Source organism: Monodon monoceros, unplaced genomic scaffold (assembly GCF_005190385.1).
Source record: "Monodon monoceros isolate NGI ecotype Baffin Bay Population unplaced genomic scaffold, NGI_Narwhal_1 Super_Scaffold_8, whole genome shotgun sequence".
Lineage (NCBI taxonomy): Eukaryota > Metazoa > Chordata > Mammalia > Artiodactyla > Monodontidae > Monodon > Monodon monoceros.
In genome coordinates this window covers 58,998,212-59,014,206 of record NW_021703785.1, presented here as the reverse complement: position 1 = coordinate 59,014,206, position 15,995 = coordinate 58,998,212, and the positions used below count along the sequence as shown (strand labels likewise).

The 15,995-nt window shown below is 44.2% G+C and overlaps 1 protein-coding gene and 1 long non-coding RNA gene across 2 annotated transcripts in view; one reads left to right on the top strand and one right to left on the bottom strand.

The window, feature by feature from the left end:
- Positions 1–15,995, top strand: part of LOC114888020 — an 82,885-nt gene that overhangs the window by 45,248 nt on the left and 21,642 nt on the right. Inside the window, exon 3 of the long non-coding RNA XR_003791688.1 lies at positions 2,799–3,011. This is a non-coding gene — a long non-coding RNA (uncharacterized LOC114888020). The remainder of the gene's footprint in view (positions 1–2,798; positions 3,012–15,995) is intronic.
- The window catches only part of FAM124A (family with sequence similarity 124 member A), a 106,618-nt gene continuing 90,898 nt past the window's right edge, over positions 276–15,995 (bottom strand). The window contains exon 4 of the mRNA XM_029209874.1: positions 276–1,586. Coding sequence (XP_029065707.1) covers positions 777–1,586 — 810 coding nt within the window. The 3' untranslated portion in view covers positions 276–776. The remainder of the gene's footprint in view (positions 1,587–15,995) is intronic.

Here is a 15,995-nt window from a genome sequence, read left to right as displayed (position 1 = left end):
TATGTATAGCCCTTGGATTGTGGTTTTAAAAATTGAAGCAACTTAAGAATACCCGCCCACTATATCTAAAAACCTACTATTCTGTAACTCCAAGAACGATTCTTCCTCATTGATCCGGCAAATCTAGGTAGCGGAGTCTTCTGTAGACCCCCAACTGTTACAGTGAATGTGTTTGAAAGATGTGTGCAAATCTAGTTTTTGGAACTCAGAATCGTATTATAAATGCACTACAATGACTCCTTTCACTGTAACGGTACCTGGAAATTCTCAGGGCCACTGCTCCCTGGTAAGGTAAACAGAGATGGAGAATCCAGTAAGGTGGAATTATGTGCACTAATCTCTCATACAAGTCACTTGGTATCTTTCTCACATTCAACGTGTTTTTGGCTTTAATTGTTTTTCCTTCCCAGCATGAAAAATTGTGAAATCAACTCCAGCTGACTAGGTTTTCTTTCCATTTCAAATAATTATATGAAGCATTTAAATAAGTGCACCAAACCGTATCTCAAATGGAACTGAGTATTCAAAACATATATTTTATGCCTTAAGTTTGTTGAGAATTTATTTGCATAAAAATCCCAGTATATTTCCACTGAGCCCGCCACCTTGCAGGTAACGGGTGGTGTGTCAAACGTGCTAATAATGACCCCGTGAGACAGATAGTTAGATTCCGGAGGGACCTGGGGACGCGGGGCCGAGAACACGGGTGGCGTGCAGACCCCAGAGGGGCAGGGGCACCTGAGCCTGTGGGTCTGAAAGACAAGAGTGGGGTGTGTTCAGATGTAGAATTCCTCCTCCGCGTCGTTGTCCGCGCCTCCGGCCAGCACTGAGGGTGGCAGGACGCCTCTGCCAGTCTGTTGGGCGTCGGGAGCATCATAAGGGAGCTCTGGGGGTGACTCTGGGAGCCAGGAGGTGTCGGAAGCTGGGGAAGTGGTGACAGCTGTGGCCGAGGAGCTGGAAGGCCCTTTGGTGAACAGAGGGAGGGCAGCCCAGGAGGCCTCTGTGGTCACGCCGCCCCCAGAGGGCAAGGGTCCTTCTCTGGAAGCCCTGCGCTCCGACCAGAGGCTGCTGCACCTTTCGGAGGGGAGCAGTGTTTCCACGGGGCTGCAGAACCTGCTGGGTGCAGAGTACACAGAGACCACGGACAGGTCGGAGGAGGAGAGCCGCAGCCCCGTGTCCACGTCCGTCTCCTGGGCCCCCTCTAAGTCATCGATGGAGAGGAGGTGGCCGTGCCTCCGCTCCGACGCCCTCTGTCCCGGGCTGTCTGTGTTTGCAAAGCACAGTGGTTCAGCTGAGGAGGCCGGGGAGGGGTCTCCCGTGGGCAAACAAAACAAGGACTTGCTTCTCTGGAAAGACCAGGGGAGGCTGGGAGGGCTGCCGGCTGGTCTGGCAAAGTCCTGCGGCTGCCGGGTAGGCAGGCCTGTCTGGCCGAGCTCCAGGTCTGAAGTGTCCATCGGGGGCTGCGGGCCGCTGCCAGGGGTCCGGCTCTGTGCAGCAGCACTCGGAGAAGGCGTGGACCCAGCTTTCTGCTCTGAGGCGCGGTGAGCTCTGCTGGGTTTAGGGCACTTCCTGTGTACCCTCTGTGCCTGTAGGGGGAAGAGGGCATATCACATCAGTGCAGGACTGGCGGTCACCGGGGACGGGGATTCCGCTGTTAACAGAACGTGAGACACGTTTCCTGATGACTGGAAACTTCCGGCAATGTCTCGGCAATAAAGCATTACCAGAAATTTCGTTCTCCAAATTCTAAAGCAAAGACAGAGGTAGCGGAGCTTGGGGGAATACAGATCAGACTTCTCAGTCTGAGCAGACATCCCCAAACCCAGGGGGAGACGCAGTCCCTTGTCATGACAGGGAACGGTACGTCTTCCAGTGCACACGCAAGGATGCTCAACAGATTAGCCACAAGCATGAGGCCTGGCTGAGCAGGAGAGGGGAGACAAGAATTACCATTCAACGCAAGAAGGTTGCTTGAAGGGTTTATCTCCCTCCAACCAAAGCCCCACTGTTTGGAAGTACTACTGACGGCAGCATGGAAGGATTGGGATGGGACTTGACTACAGTGCATGTGTGAACATCAGGACACGGCCTAGGGGTGGCCTACGATTCAGGGCAGTACATCTTCAAAGAGTGCAGGGCTATCAGGAAATTGGCATTTATTTACTTGCTCTAAGGAACTCCACAATACTCCTCTATTTTGCCTTTTAGAAACTGTATGGGAAAGGGGGCGGCTGACTACTGACTAACCCCGTGGATGCCCCACAGGGCTTGGACAAGCAGTTTCACCCTTTAACACTCCGCCCTGTCCTCCTAGTCTCCCCGACCTTCCCTGCAGCTCTGCAGGAAGCTGTTTCTGCTGCACAGAACTGGGGCTTCACTTCCGATTCTCATGCCCCCCTGGGGCTGCTGCTCTCGGGTTCTCCCCCTGCTCTGGCTCACCAGGCCTGCAGGCCGAAGTCTGGATTACTTACTACCCAGATAATGGATCTGGGGACAGTGGGTCTGGCTCTGCTCTGTATAGGATTGCCTGATTTATGAATCCCTGCAATAAGAAGGCTGAGTGCAGCTTACTATAAGGGGTATTTCCTGGGACCCAGCAGGCTACGAGACGTTGGCTCCTCCCTGGACAGGCAAGTCCCCCACCTCCCTGTTAGACAGGAACCTGGTTTTTTCACAGCCACCTGGGAAATTTTATTCAATGCAATATACACTTATTTGTACCTATTACAGGTAAAGGAGGAGAGACTACAATGAGAAGGACTGTCCTCAACCACATGAAACTTATATCTCGTTGACAGGATAGGAGACAAAAAGAACTCGGACAAGGGCGTGTGAAGACAGGCACAACACTAGGCCGAAGAGCGAGAGGCCGTGCCTGCCCGCGGGAGCACAGGGGTCTTCAGTTGGAGGTGGCCATGGAGATGGGCGGCCGTCGTCCTAGTGGGTGGCACGCGTGGAGAGGAGGCTGTGCTGGAGAGAGAGGCCAAGACAAACGGGCTGACTGTTGGCAGGTAAGCAAGGGAGTTGCACGGAGCGGGGAGCAAGCAGCTCGACTTGATTACAGACCAGGTGCCTGGAAAGCAGTGCTGTAGGTCAGCTTGGGGATGGAGTCTAGTATTGGTCAAGGAGACCCTGACCATGTGGGTAAGAAATCCACATACTTATCCTTCTGCTGGGCCATGTTCACTCATTATGTTTTTTTCTATAGGACCATTCCTTTCACTGATTTCTTAGATCTTTTTTGCCTAATTCCAGATATCTCTTAATCCTATAAACAGACCGACTGACTCATTGTTTTTCAATCAACATTAACTGAGAGTCTTTTAAGCAGAGCTCCTCAATTGGTGTGTTTAAGCTTTGCCTGGGTTATAAAGGTGTGCTGAGGACTGATCTCTATCACCAGCAGCCTCTCGTACCACAGAAATATTATCGTTTCCTATGTGCTCTGATGTGCAAAAGGTCTGGACGACCAGGCACAGATAATTTTGAATAAGACACGATCTTAGCCCCCCACAATTAATAATACAACGGTCAAGTGTAATAAAGTGAGCCACAATGATAAAGTGAGCGGCGATATAATGGGGGCGTTTGGGGCACCAAGGGGGGAGGGGTTGATTTTACAGAGGGGGTGAGGCAGCACGGGGAGAGGGTAGAAAAAGCTTGCCTTGAAGTCATGACTGGACAAAATCTTGGAAGTGGAAGAGGGGTTTGCCAACTGGAGGGCAGTGGGCGTGGCATGGAAAGGCACACAGGCACAGAGGCAGCCTGAGCAGAGGCTGGGGGCATGAACCAAAACAAGAGGCGAGCCCTGAGAAGTGGGAGGAGCCTCGTCAGAGGCGTGCTGTTGTGCGCACAAGCTCCCTCTCCCTCTATATATTCTTTTTCAGATTCTTTTCCATTTTGGTTATTACAAGATACTGAATATAGTTCACTATGCTATACAGTAAATCCTTGTTGTTCATCTGTTTTATAGATGGTAGTGTGTATCTGCTAATCCCAAACTCCTAATTTATCCATCCCTCTTGCCTTTCCTCTTTGGTAACTGTAAGTTGTTTTCTATGATAGTGAGTCTGTTTCTGTTTTGCAGGTAAGTTCATTTGTATCATATTTTAGATGCCACATGTAAGTGATATCATATAATATTTGTCTTTCTCTGTCTGACTTAGTATGATCATCTCTAGGTTCATCAATGTTACTGCAAATGGCATTATTTCATTCTTTTTTTATGGCTGAGTAATATTCCATTGTATATATGTACCACATCTTCTTTATCCATTCATCTATCGATGGACACTTAGGTTGCTTCCATGTCTTGGCTATTGTAAATAGTGCTGCCGTGAACATTGGGGTGGATTTATCTTTTCGAATGACGGTTTTCTCCGGATATATGCCCAGGAGTGCTGGATCATATGGTAGCTCTATTTTTAGTTTTTTAAGGAACCTCCATACTGTTTTACATAGTGGCTGCACCAGTTTACATTCCTGCCCATGGTATAGGAGGGTTCCCCTTTTCTCCACACCCTCTCTAGTATTTATTATTTGTAGACTTTTTGATGATGGTTAATCTGACTGGTATTAGGTGATACCTCAGTGTAGTTTTGATTTGCATTTCTCTAATAATTAGTGATGCTGAACATCTTTTCATGTGCCTGTTGGTCATCTGTATGTCTTCCTTGGAGAAATGTGTCTTTAGGTCTTCTGCCCATTTTTTTGATTGGGTTGTTCATTCTTTTGTTATTGAGTTGTATGAGCTGTTTGTATATTTTGGAGATTAATCCCTGGTCAGTTGCATCATTTGCAAATATTTTCTCCCAGCCTGTGGGTTGTCTTTTCATTTTGTTTATGATTTCCTTTGCTGTGCAAAAGCTTATAAGTTTGATTAGGTCTCATTTGTTTACTTTTGCTTTTATTTTTATTGCCTTTGGAGACTGACCTAAGAAAACATCGCTACGATTTATGTCAGAGAACGTTTTGCCTATGTTCTCTTCTAGGTGTTTTATGGTGTCTTGTGTTATATGTGTTATATTTAAGTCTTTAAGCCATTTTGGGTTTATTTTTTTGTATGGTGTGAGGGAGTTTACATGCAGCTTTCTCAACACCACTTGCTTTTTTCCATTGTATATTCTTGCCTCCTTTGTCCAAGCCTAATTGATGGTAGGTGTGTGGGTTTATTTCTGGGGTTTCTATTCTGTTCCATTGATCCATATGTCTGTTTTTGTGCCAATACCATGCTGTTTTGATTACTGTAGCTTTGTAGTATTGTCTGTAAGTCTGGGAGAGTTACTGATCCTCTTCTTAATCCTCAGTCTCTAATTCTGTGTGGGGGGTGTGTGTTTGTCCCCGTGACCTGCTGTCTTCCTGCCCAACAGGCTGTGTACAGCATAATGAAATTCTCAAGCTGTTCTGCTAAGGGTGGTTTAAGGAGCTGAAGGTCAAGAGCAGCAATTACGGAGATTTCTGATGGTCTAAATTATAGATTCTTAAAGAATATGATGCAAAATGTTTTTAGTACAGGTTATAAGATATGGTTCTCGTAAAGATCACACTCTACAAGGCCATTCTACTTGCATTTTATGTGCATGGGGACCTCACTGAATATGGCAAGGAAGGTGCTGAGCCAAACTCGTTCCTCCTGGGGTATGACCCACTCACCAGGGCTTGCTGCTCTGTGCTCCAGTATCCCCTGAACTCCCAACCCAGCCATTCTGACTCTGTGCTGTACTGCTGGTTAGTGATCCATCTTCTCTGCAAGGCTCTGTGCTTCACGAGGGAGATCCTGCTCAGCACATACCCTGACCAGTACCTGATACACAGCAGGAACTTAAGCATGAATGAAGAGTCACAGCTTTGGGATGGGGTAAGGAGTGGCCTCAGAAGGCCCATGTGTACCTGGGAGGTGTGACAGCTGAGTGGCTGTTGAAGAGACAAACCAGTTTTCTCAATCATTTGAGTTCGGCTAAATAAGAGAGAAAATAAGTCATGAGGCTCTTTAGAGAAGGAAGTCCTCAGGTACAGAGGCTGCTTCCAGTGGGGGGACAGTGTTTTTTAATTAAGAGGTCTATCTTATTTTTCCAAAGGGCTGAGTCCCCTGGGTGCCCCAGTAACTATGTACCACCCTGTAACTTGCATGTTCAGAGTCTTATTCGAGGGGCATGCTCTGGGTGAGCATGCTTGCAGTCAGAATCTGCCTGAAAGAGGAAGCCTCTGTGAATACTGCTCCATGAGAAGCAAAAGGCCAAGGTTCCAACTTGAGGAACTGTTTGGAGACATCTGAAGCTTTCCACTGTCAGAGACAGAGTGGTGTTAAATTAGACTCGAAATCAGGAACAGCTAGCAGAGGACGAATCCTTGGTGGTTTCGCAGAGATTTTCATCACTGTGCTCTTATTTTTTTTACTGCATCGTGAAGGCAGGAGTCCAGATAAATCCTAATATCTGCTTTGAAGAGAGGTGGTAGCCAGTGTTTTTCACTGGAGGGGTGCCCACATGCACCGGAGAGGTGGCTGCTGGGCAGGTGGGATTCCAGTTGGCACAGCCGGTGATGATGCAGGATCCTGGGGTGGGGAGTTGGAGGAGGGTGGCTGCGAGGCTTCACAGCCCCTGCTCCCGGGGTCTGCCCAGGGCTGCTGTGCCGGTGGGATGTGCCTGCAGCAGATCTGGTGGTTTTCTCCAGCTCTGCCTGGAGGCAGAGAAGTCAGCTTCTAAAAGCAGGGTCTTGTCTGTCTAATGACAACTCACATATGCAAAGGATGGCCCTTCTTTTGGTGTCCTTCCCATGGCGATGGCTCTATTTCTGACCTTTCCTGTCTGCCTGTCTGACTTGACCAGGAACACTAGAATGTGAGAATGAACCATCAAAGATTCTTCGAGAAGCTCTTCCTCAGTGGACTTTTCCAGAGTGAAACAACACTCTGGAAAAGCCTCCTTCCTCCCCCAGCTTTCGGCTGTCAGGGCTTCCCTCTGGAGCTTCTCCAAGTGACAGCAGCAATGTACCTTGAGGATGGCTTCCTTTGCTTCTCTTTGAAGCAGTGCAGGCTAGCTGACTCATTGGAATCCAGTAGTTAGTTCCTTCTTTGCTGTTTATGGAACTTTCTCTAAGGAACACAGTAGCATTACATCAATGACTCTGCCTAAAGGCAACCAGCCAGGGAGATCTGGTTGTGTCCCTGAAATCAGCAAAAAGCTGAAATGCAGTAAGCGACCCATGAGCTTCACATGGAACTTCGAGCCTGGGCAGTTTGCAATGGAAGGAGTAAAGAGGCCTTTTTCAAGGATCAGTGTGTCTCAACAGACACATGGATAGAATCCCTAGGAAGGGTGATTCTGTCCCTGATCCAGTAAGCCTGTGCAGTGTCTCATGGGTCAATCATGGTCAGGGCATTTTCTCTCAGCCTCACACCTCCTCTTTCCAAGAAAGGTCATTTCCTTCTGTTCTGTCCTGGGCAGAAACACAACCAGTGTGGCACTGTCTGTTATGCAGTGAGCCAGCAAAAGACCTTTTAACCCAGGGACTAATAAGAATTAGGGGCAGTCTCAAGGAAATTGGGCAATGGGTTCACATGAGAAACCAGATTTTTGTTCTAAATAAAAGCATCGTATTTTGCTTCTCCTTTCACTGTCCTCTGGATTAGGTTTCATATACCCACTAGGAGTACTACCCCCAGAAAAATCCTATGTTGTCTTCAAAAATTTTTTTTAATTTAATTAAAAATTTTATTGAAATATAATTGACATATAACATATATTAGTCTCAGGGGTACAACATATTATTTGTATATATTGTGAAATGATCACAATAAGTCTAGTTAATCCATTACCACACATAGTTATGTTTTTTCTTGCAATGATAACTTTAAATCTACTCTCCCATCAACTATCAATATACAAAACAGTATTGTTAACTATAGTCACCAAGCTGTACATTAAATCGCTGGATTTATTAATTCTATAATTGGAAGTTTGTACCTTTTGGCTTTTTTTCTTTTTTTTTTCTTCCTGCACTTGCAGCATGTGGGATCTTAGTTCCCCGACCAGGGATCGAACCCCGGTCCGCTGCAATCGAAGTGCAGAGTCTTAACCACTGGACAGCCAGGGAAGTCCTGGAAGTTTGTACCTTTTGATCACCTACCCATAACAACCACCAATCTCTTCTCTGAATCTATGAGTTAGGTTTTTTATTGTTGTTGTTTTAATTTCACATATAAGTGAGATCATATGGTATCTGTCTTTCTCTGGCTTATTTTGCATAATGCCCTCAAGGTACATCCATGTTGTCACAAATGACAGGATTCCATTCTTTTTTATAGCTGAATAATATTCTGTGTGTGTGTGTGTGTGTGTACACACACACCACATCTTCTCCATTCATCCATAGATGGACCCTTACCTTAGGTTGCTTCCATGTCTAGACTATGGTAAATAATGCTACAATCAACATGGAGAGTGCAAATATCTTTTCAAGTTAGTGTTTTCCTTTCCTTCAGATAAACACACAGAATTAAAACTACTGGATCATATGGTAGTTCTATTTTTATTTTTTGAGGAACCTCTACACCGCTTTCCATAGTGGCCACACCAATTTACATTCCTACCAACGGTGCACAAGGGTTCCCTTTTCTTCACATTCTCACCAAGACTTAATATTTCTTATCTGTTTGATAAAAAGCCATTTTTACCGGTTATAAGGTGGTATCTAAACCACTTTGTGGTTTAGATTCTCATTTCCCTGATTATTAGTGACGTTGAATATCATTTCTTACCTGTTGGCCATCTGTATGTATTCTGTGGAACAATGTCTATTCAGACTTTCAGCCCACTTTTTAATCAAGTTGTCTGCTTTTTTACTATTGAGTTATATGAATTCTTTATATTTTTTTAGATATTAACCCCTTATCAGATATATGATTTGCAAATATTTTCTTCCATTTGGTAGGTGGCCTTGTCATTTTGTTGATGGTTTCTATTGCTGTACAAAAGATTTTTAGTTTGATGTGGTCTCACTTGTTTATTTTTTGCTTCTTTTGCCTTTGGTCTTGGTGATGATAATTTCGACTTGACACCAAAAACAATCTCAAGGAGTGTACCACCTATGTTTTCTTCTAGGAGTTTTATGGTTTCAAGTCTTATGCTCAAGTCTTTCATCCATTTTGAGTTGATTTTTGTATATGGTGTAAGCTTTCTGGTAGCATCTTTAGGATTCTCTACGTATAGTATCATGTCATCTGCAAACAGTGACAGCTTTACTCCTTCTTTTCTGACTTGGTTTCTTTTTATTTCTTTTTCTTCTCTGATTGCTGTGGCTAAAACTTCCAAAACTATGTTGAATAATAGTGGTGAGAGTGGGCAACCTTGTCTTGTTCCTGATCTTAGTGGAAATGGTTTCAGTTTTTCACCATTGAGGACGATGTTGGCTGTGGGTTTGTCATATATGGCCTTTATTATGTTGAGGTAAGTTCCCTCTATGCCTACTTTCTGGAGGGTTTTTATCATATATTGGTGTTGAATTTTGTCAAAAGCTTTTTCTGCATCTATTGAGATGATCATATGGCTTTTATCCTTCAATTTGTTAATATGGTGTATCACATTGATTGATTTGCATATATTGAAGAATCCTTACATTCCTGGGGTAAACACCACTTGATCATGGTGTATGATCCTTTTAATGTGCTGCTGGATTCTGTTTGCTAGTATTTTGTTGAGGATTTTTGCATTTATATTCATCAGTGATATTGGCCTGTAGTTTTCTTTCTTTGTGACATCTTTGTCTGGTTTTGGTATCAGGGTGATGGTGGCCTCATAGAATGACCTTGGGAGTATTCCTTCCCCTGCAGTTTTTTGGAAGAGTTTCAGAAGGGTAGTTGTTAACTCTTCTCTAAATGTTTGATAGAATTTGTCTGTGAAGCCATCTTGTCCTGGACTTTTGTTTGTTGGAAGACTTTTATCACAGTTTCAATTTCAGTACTTGTGATTGGTCTGTTCATATTTTCTATTTCTTCCTGGTTCAGTCTTGGAAGGTTGTACCCTTCTAAGAATTTGTCCATTTTATTGGCATATAGTTGCTTGTAGTAATCTCTTATGATCCTTTGTATTTCTGTGGTGTCCACTGTAACTTCTCCTTTTTCATTTCTAATTTTATTGATTGGAGTCCTCTCCCTTTTTTTCCTGATGGGTATGGCTAAAGGTTTATCAATATTGTTCATCTTCTCAAAGAAGCAGCTTTTAGTTTTATTGATCTTTGCTATTGTTTTCTTTATCTCTAATTCATTGATTTCTGCTCTGATCTTACGATTTCTTTCCTTCTACTAATTTTGGGATTTGTTTGTTCTTCTTTCTCTAGTTGCTTTAGGTTTAAGGTTAGGCTGTTAGAGATTTTTCTTATTTCTTGAGGTAAGACTGTATTGCTATAAACTCCCCTCTTAGAACTGCTTTTGCTGTGTCCCATAGGTTTTTTTGTTTTTGTTTTTTGCGGTACGTGGGCCTCTCACTGTTGTGGCCTCTCCTGTTGCGGAGCACAGGCTCCGGACGCGCAGGCTCAGTGGCCATGGCTCACGGGCCCAGCTGCTCCGTGGCATGTGGGATCTTCCCAGACTGGGGCATGAACCCGTGTCCCCTGCATCGGCAGGCGGACTCTCAACCACTGCACCACCAGGGAAGCCCCCATAGGTTTTGGATCATTGTGTTTTCGTTATCACTTGTCTCTAGGTATTTTCTGATTTCCTCTTTGATTTCTTCAGTGATCCACTGGTTATTTAGTAACATATTGTTTAGCCTCCACGTGTTTGTGTTTTTTGCAGTTTTTTCCCTGTAATTGATTTCTTATCTCATAGCACTGTGGTCGGAAAGGATGCTTGACATGATTTCAATTTTCTTAAATTTACTGAAGCTTGATTTCTGATCCAGGATGTGATTTATCCTGGGGAATGTTCTGTGAGCACTTGAGAAGAAAGTGTAATCTGCTGCTTTGGGATGGAATGTCCTATAAATATCAATTAAGTCTATCTGGTCTAATGTGTCATTTAAGGCTTATGTTTCCGTATTAATTTTCTGTCTGGATGATCTGTCCATTGGTACAAGTGGGGTATTAAAGTCCCCCACTATTATTGTGTTACTGTCAATTTCTCCTTTTATGGCTGTTAGCATTTCCCTTATATATTGAGGTGCTCCTATGTTGGGTGCATATATATTTACAATTGTTATATCTTCTTCTTGGATTGATCCCTTGAACATTATGTAGTGTCCTTCCTTATCTCTTGTAACAGTCTTTAAAGTCTATTTTGTCTGATATGAGTATTACTACTCCAGCTTTCTTTTGATTTCCATTTGCATGGAATATCTTTCTTCATCCCCTTACTTGGTCTGTATGTGTCCTTAGGTCTGGAGTGGGTCTCTTGTAGACAGCATATATACAGGTTTTGTTTTTGTATCCATTCAGCCAGTCTGTATCTTTTGGTTGGAGCACTTAATCCATTTACATTTAAGGTAATTATAAATATGTATTTTCCTATTGCCATTTTGTTAACTGTTTTTTTAAACATCTTTATTGGAGTATAATTGCTTTACAGTGGTGTGTTAGTTTCTGCTTTATAACAAAGTGAATCAGTTATACATATACATATGTTCCCATATCTCTTCCCTCTTGCATCTCCCTCCCTCCCACGCTCCTTATCCCACCCCTCGAGGTGGTCATAAAGCACCAAGCTGATCTCCCTGTGCTATGCGGCTGCTTCCCACTATCTGTTTTACATTTGGTCGTGTATCTATGACTGTGCCACTCTCTCACTTCGTCCCAGCTTAACCTTCCCCCTCCCCATATCCTCAAGTCCATTCTCTAGTAGGTCTGCATCTTTATGCCCGTCTTACCCCTAGGTTCTTCATGACCTTTTTCTTTTTTCTTAGATTCCATATGTATGTGTTAGCATACAGCATTTGTTTTTCTCTTTCTGACTTACTTCACTTTGTATGAGACTCTAAATCCATCCACCTCACTACAAATAACTCAATTTTGTTTCTTTTTATGCTGAGTAATATTCCATTGTATATATGTGCCACATCTTCTTTATCCATCCATCCGTCGATGGACACTTAGGTTGCTTCCATGTCCTGGCTATTGTAAATAGAGCTGCAGTGAACATTGTGGTACATGACTCTTTTTGAGTTACGGTTTTCTCAGGGTATATGTCCAGTAGTGGTACTGCTGGGTCATATGCTAGTTCTATTTTTAGTTTTTTAAGGAACCTCCATGCTGTTCTCCATAGTGGCTGTATCGATTTACATTCCCACCAACAATGCAAGAGAGTTCCCTTTTCTCCACACCCTCTCCTGCATTTATTGTTTGTAGATTTTTTCATTATGGCCATTCTGACTGGTGTGAGATGATATCTCATTGTAGTTTTGATTTCTATTTCTCTAATGATTAATGATGTTGAGCGTTCTTTCATGTGTTGGTAATCTGTACGCTTCTTTGGAGAAATGTCTGTTTAGGTCTTCTGCCCGTTTTTGGATTGGGTTGTTTGTTTTTTAGATGTTGAGCTGCATGAGCTGCTTGTAAATTTTGGAGATTAATCCTTTGTCGGTTGCTTCATTTGCAAATATTTTCTCCCACTCTGAGGGCTGTCGTTTCATCTTGTTTATGGTTTCCTTTGTTCTGCAAAAGCTTTTAAGCTTCATTAGGTCCCATTTGTTTATTTTTGTTTTTATTTCCATTTCTCTAGGAGGTGGGTCAAAAACGATCTTGCTGTGATTTATGTCATAGAGTGTCCTATGTTTTCCTCTAAGAGTTTGATAGTGTCTGGCCTTCCATGTAGGTCTTTAATCCATTTTGAGTTTATTTTTGTGTATGGTGTTAGGGAGTGTTCTAATTTCATTCTTTTACATGTAGCTGTCCAGTTTTCCCAGCACCACTTATTGAAGAGGCTGCATTCCTATACACTAATGATGTAAAATCTGAAAATGAAATTAAGACAACACTCCCACTTACCACTGCAACAAAAAGAATAAAATACCTAGGAATAAACCTACCTAAGGAGACAAAAGACCTGTATGCAGAAAATTATAAGACACTGATGAAAGAAATTAAAGATGATACAAATAGATGGAGAGATATACCATGTTCTTGGATTGGAAGAATCAACATTGTGAAAATGACTATACTACCCAAAGCAATCTACAGATTCAATGCAATCCCTATCAAACTACCACTGGCATTTTTCACAGAACTAGAACAAAAAATTTCATAATTTGTATGGAAACACAAAAGACCCAGAATAGCCAAAGCAATCTTGAGAAAGAAAAACGGAGCTGGAGGAATCAGGCTCCCTGACTTCAGACTATACTACAAAGCTACAGTAATCAAGACAGTATGGTACTGGCACAAAAACAGAAATATAGATCATTGGATTTGTTTCTGTAGGTCGTTTTTCTTCCCTTCCTCTTTTGTTCTCTTCTCTTGTGTTTCCTGCCTAGAAAAGTTCCTTTAGCATTTGTTGTAAAGCTGGTTTGGTGGTGCTGAATTCTCTTAGCTTTTGCTTGTCTGTAAAGTTTTGATTTCTTTGCTGAATCTGAATGAGAGCCTTGCTGGGTAGAGTAGTCTTGGTTGCAGGTTTTTCCCTTTCATCACTTAAAATATATCACGCCACTCCCTTCTGGCCTGCAGAATTTCTGGTGAAAAATCAGCTGATAACCTTATGGGGATTCCCTTGTATTTGTTGCTTTTCCCTTGCTGCTTTTAATATTTTTTCTTTGTGTTTAATTTTTGTTAGGTTGATTAATATGTGTTTTTGCGTTTTCCTCCTTGGGTTTGTCTTGTATGGGACTCTGCACTTTCTAGACTTGGGTGACTATTTCCTTTCCCATGTTAGGGAAGTTTTCAACTATAATCTCTTCAAATATTTTCTCAGACCCTTTCTTTTTCTCTTCTTCTTCTGGGACCCCTATAATTCAAATGTTGGTGCATTTAGTGTTGTCCCAGAGGTCTGAGAGACTGTACTCTTTTCTTTTCGTTCTTTATTCTGTTCCGTGGCAGAGATTTCCACCATTCTGTCTTCTAGGTCACTTATCCATTCTTCTGCCTCAGTTATTCTGCTGTTGATTCCTTCTAGTGTATTTTTCATTTCAGTTATTGTATTGTTCATCTCTGTTTGTTTGTTCTTTAGTTCTTCTAGGTCTTTGTTAAACGTTTCTTGTTTCTTCTTGATCTGCACCTCCATTCTTTTTCTGAAATCTTCGATCATCTTTACTATCATTACTCCGAATTCTTTTTCAGATAGATTGCCTTCTCTTCATTTAGTTGTTCTTGTAGGTTTTTATCTTGCTCCTTTGTCTGCAACGTATTTCTTTGTCTTTTCATTTTGTCAGACTTACTGTGTTTGTGGTCATCTTTCCACAGGCTCCAGGATCATAATTCCTTGTTTCTGGTGTCTGACCCCTGGTGGGTGAGGCTGGTTCGGAGGCTTTGCCATTATCCCCTTGACAGGGGGTTTGATTGGTGGTGTGGTGACCAGAGCCTGCACTGGATATTGAGCGGGGCCTCCCCTTTGCTCTGTGGTTGTCACTGCCCTGTCAGGGGCAGGGTCTGCTCCCTAGTTTTTGGAGTAGAGGCCCCCAGATCTGTTTCTTAGCTGTGTTTCTGATCTGCGGTGTGAGGCAGGTGGGACTGGAGCACTCCCACTGGGAGACAAGCCACTGAGTATTCCTGCTCTGGAGCTGTTCACCTGTGAATGTGCTCTGTTGTGCCCCCATTTGCCCATTGTGCGGACTCACAAAGTACACTGTTGTTGGCACTGCTCTCAGTCTGCCCTTAACTGTGGGGATGCTGGCAACTGGCCCTGGTGACTCTCAGGTGTTTTCAGCAGATCACTGGCACAGATACACTGAGGTCAGGTCCCAGGACTGCAGTAGTCATGCACCTAGATCTGCTGTAGGAGCTATAGAGGCAGCTCAGACTCTGGTCTGGACCAACTCCCACATGTATGTGCCCACAAAGCCCACAGCTGCTGAAGCCAGACCCATCCCAGCTGCAGGAGAGCTTGTTGTCCTTTCAGATGTTTCACAGGTGCTGAATTTAGGAAGCTGCCAGCAGAGATGTAACTCTGTGGTTCGTGCAGCCTTGAAGAGCGATTTCAGCTCTTCCTTAGTCACACGGCCCCTGGGGCTCAGGTTCGGTTTCAGCCCCACCTGTGCATATGTTCTTCCCACTGGAGTCTGCTCCAGAGGTTGCTGGAGCACATGAGCCTATCAGGCAGAAAGGAGCTGAGGCAGTGATTGGGGCAAGCAGGCTGCCTAGGTGGGAGGGTGCTAGGGTAGGGACTGGAACATGCAAGCCCATCAGGTGGCAAGCAGGATGAGTGGGTCACCCAGGCTTGCATGGGGGTTGCAGGGGAGGTGATGGCAGGGGCGTGTGAGCTGGCTCTGGTGGGGCCCTCCCTAGTGCCCGTGGAGGCAGGAGCTGGTATGTGAGGAGAGAGGATGTGATGGTGGCCCTGCCCTTTGCACGTCACTCAACCATGGTGCTTCTTTGTTGTGGTGGTGTGGGCTTCGTCCACGAGCATTCCCAGTTGCGGAGCTCCTCACTCCTGTCCCCACAGTCTGTCTCCTTACAGCCAACAATGGTCTCCCCCCAGGTCTGCTCTCCAAACCCCACATTCCACCACCCAGCCCCCACGTGTACTGGCAGACACCTATCTCAGGCTGGGGCATGCAGGACTGTGGCATGGACCATCTGTGTAGGTCTCACTCTGTCCTATCACAGACCAGTTGCTGGGCTCTCCTCCAAGCCCCTGAGGCTCCCTTCTGTCCCAGCTGATCTTCCAGGTGGTGAGGGGGCTTCCCCAGATGCGGGAACCTCTCTTTCAGCTTCCTGCCAGGAGTGCAGGTTGCATCCTGTTTCCTCTCCTCTTCCTTTTACCTTATTTCTTTCATCCTACCCAGTTATGTGGGGATCTTTCTTGTCCTTTTAGGTGTCTGAGGTCCTCTGCTAGTGTTCAGCAAGTGCTCTGTGAG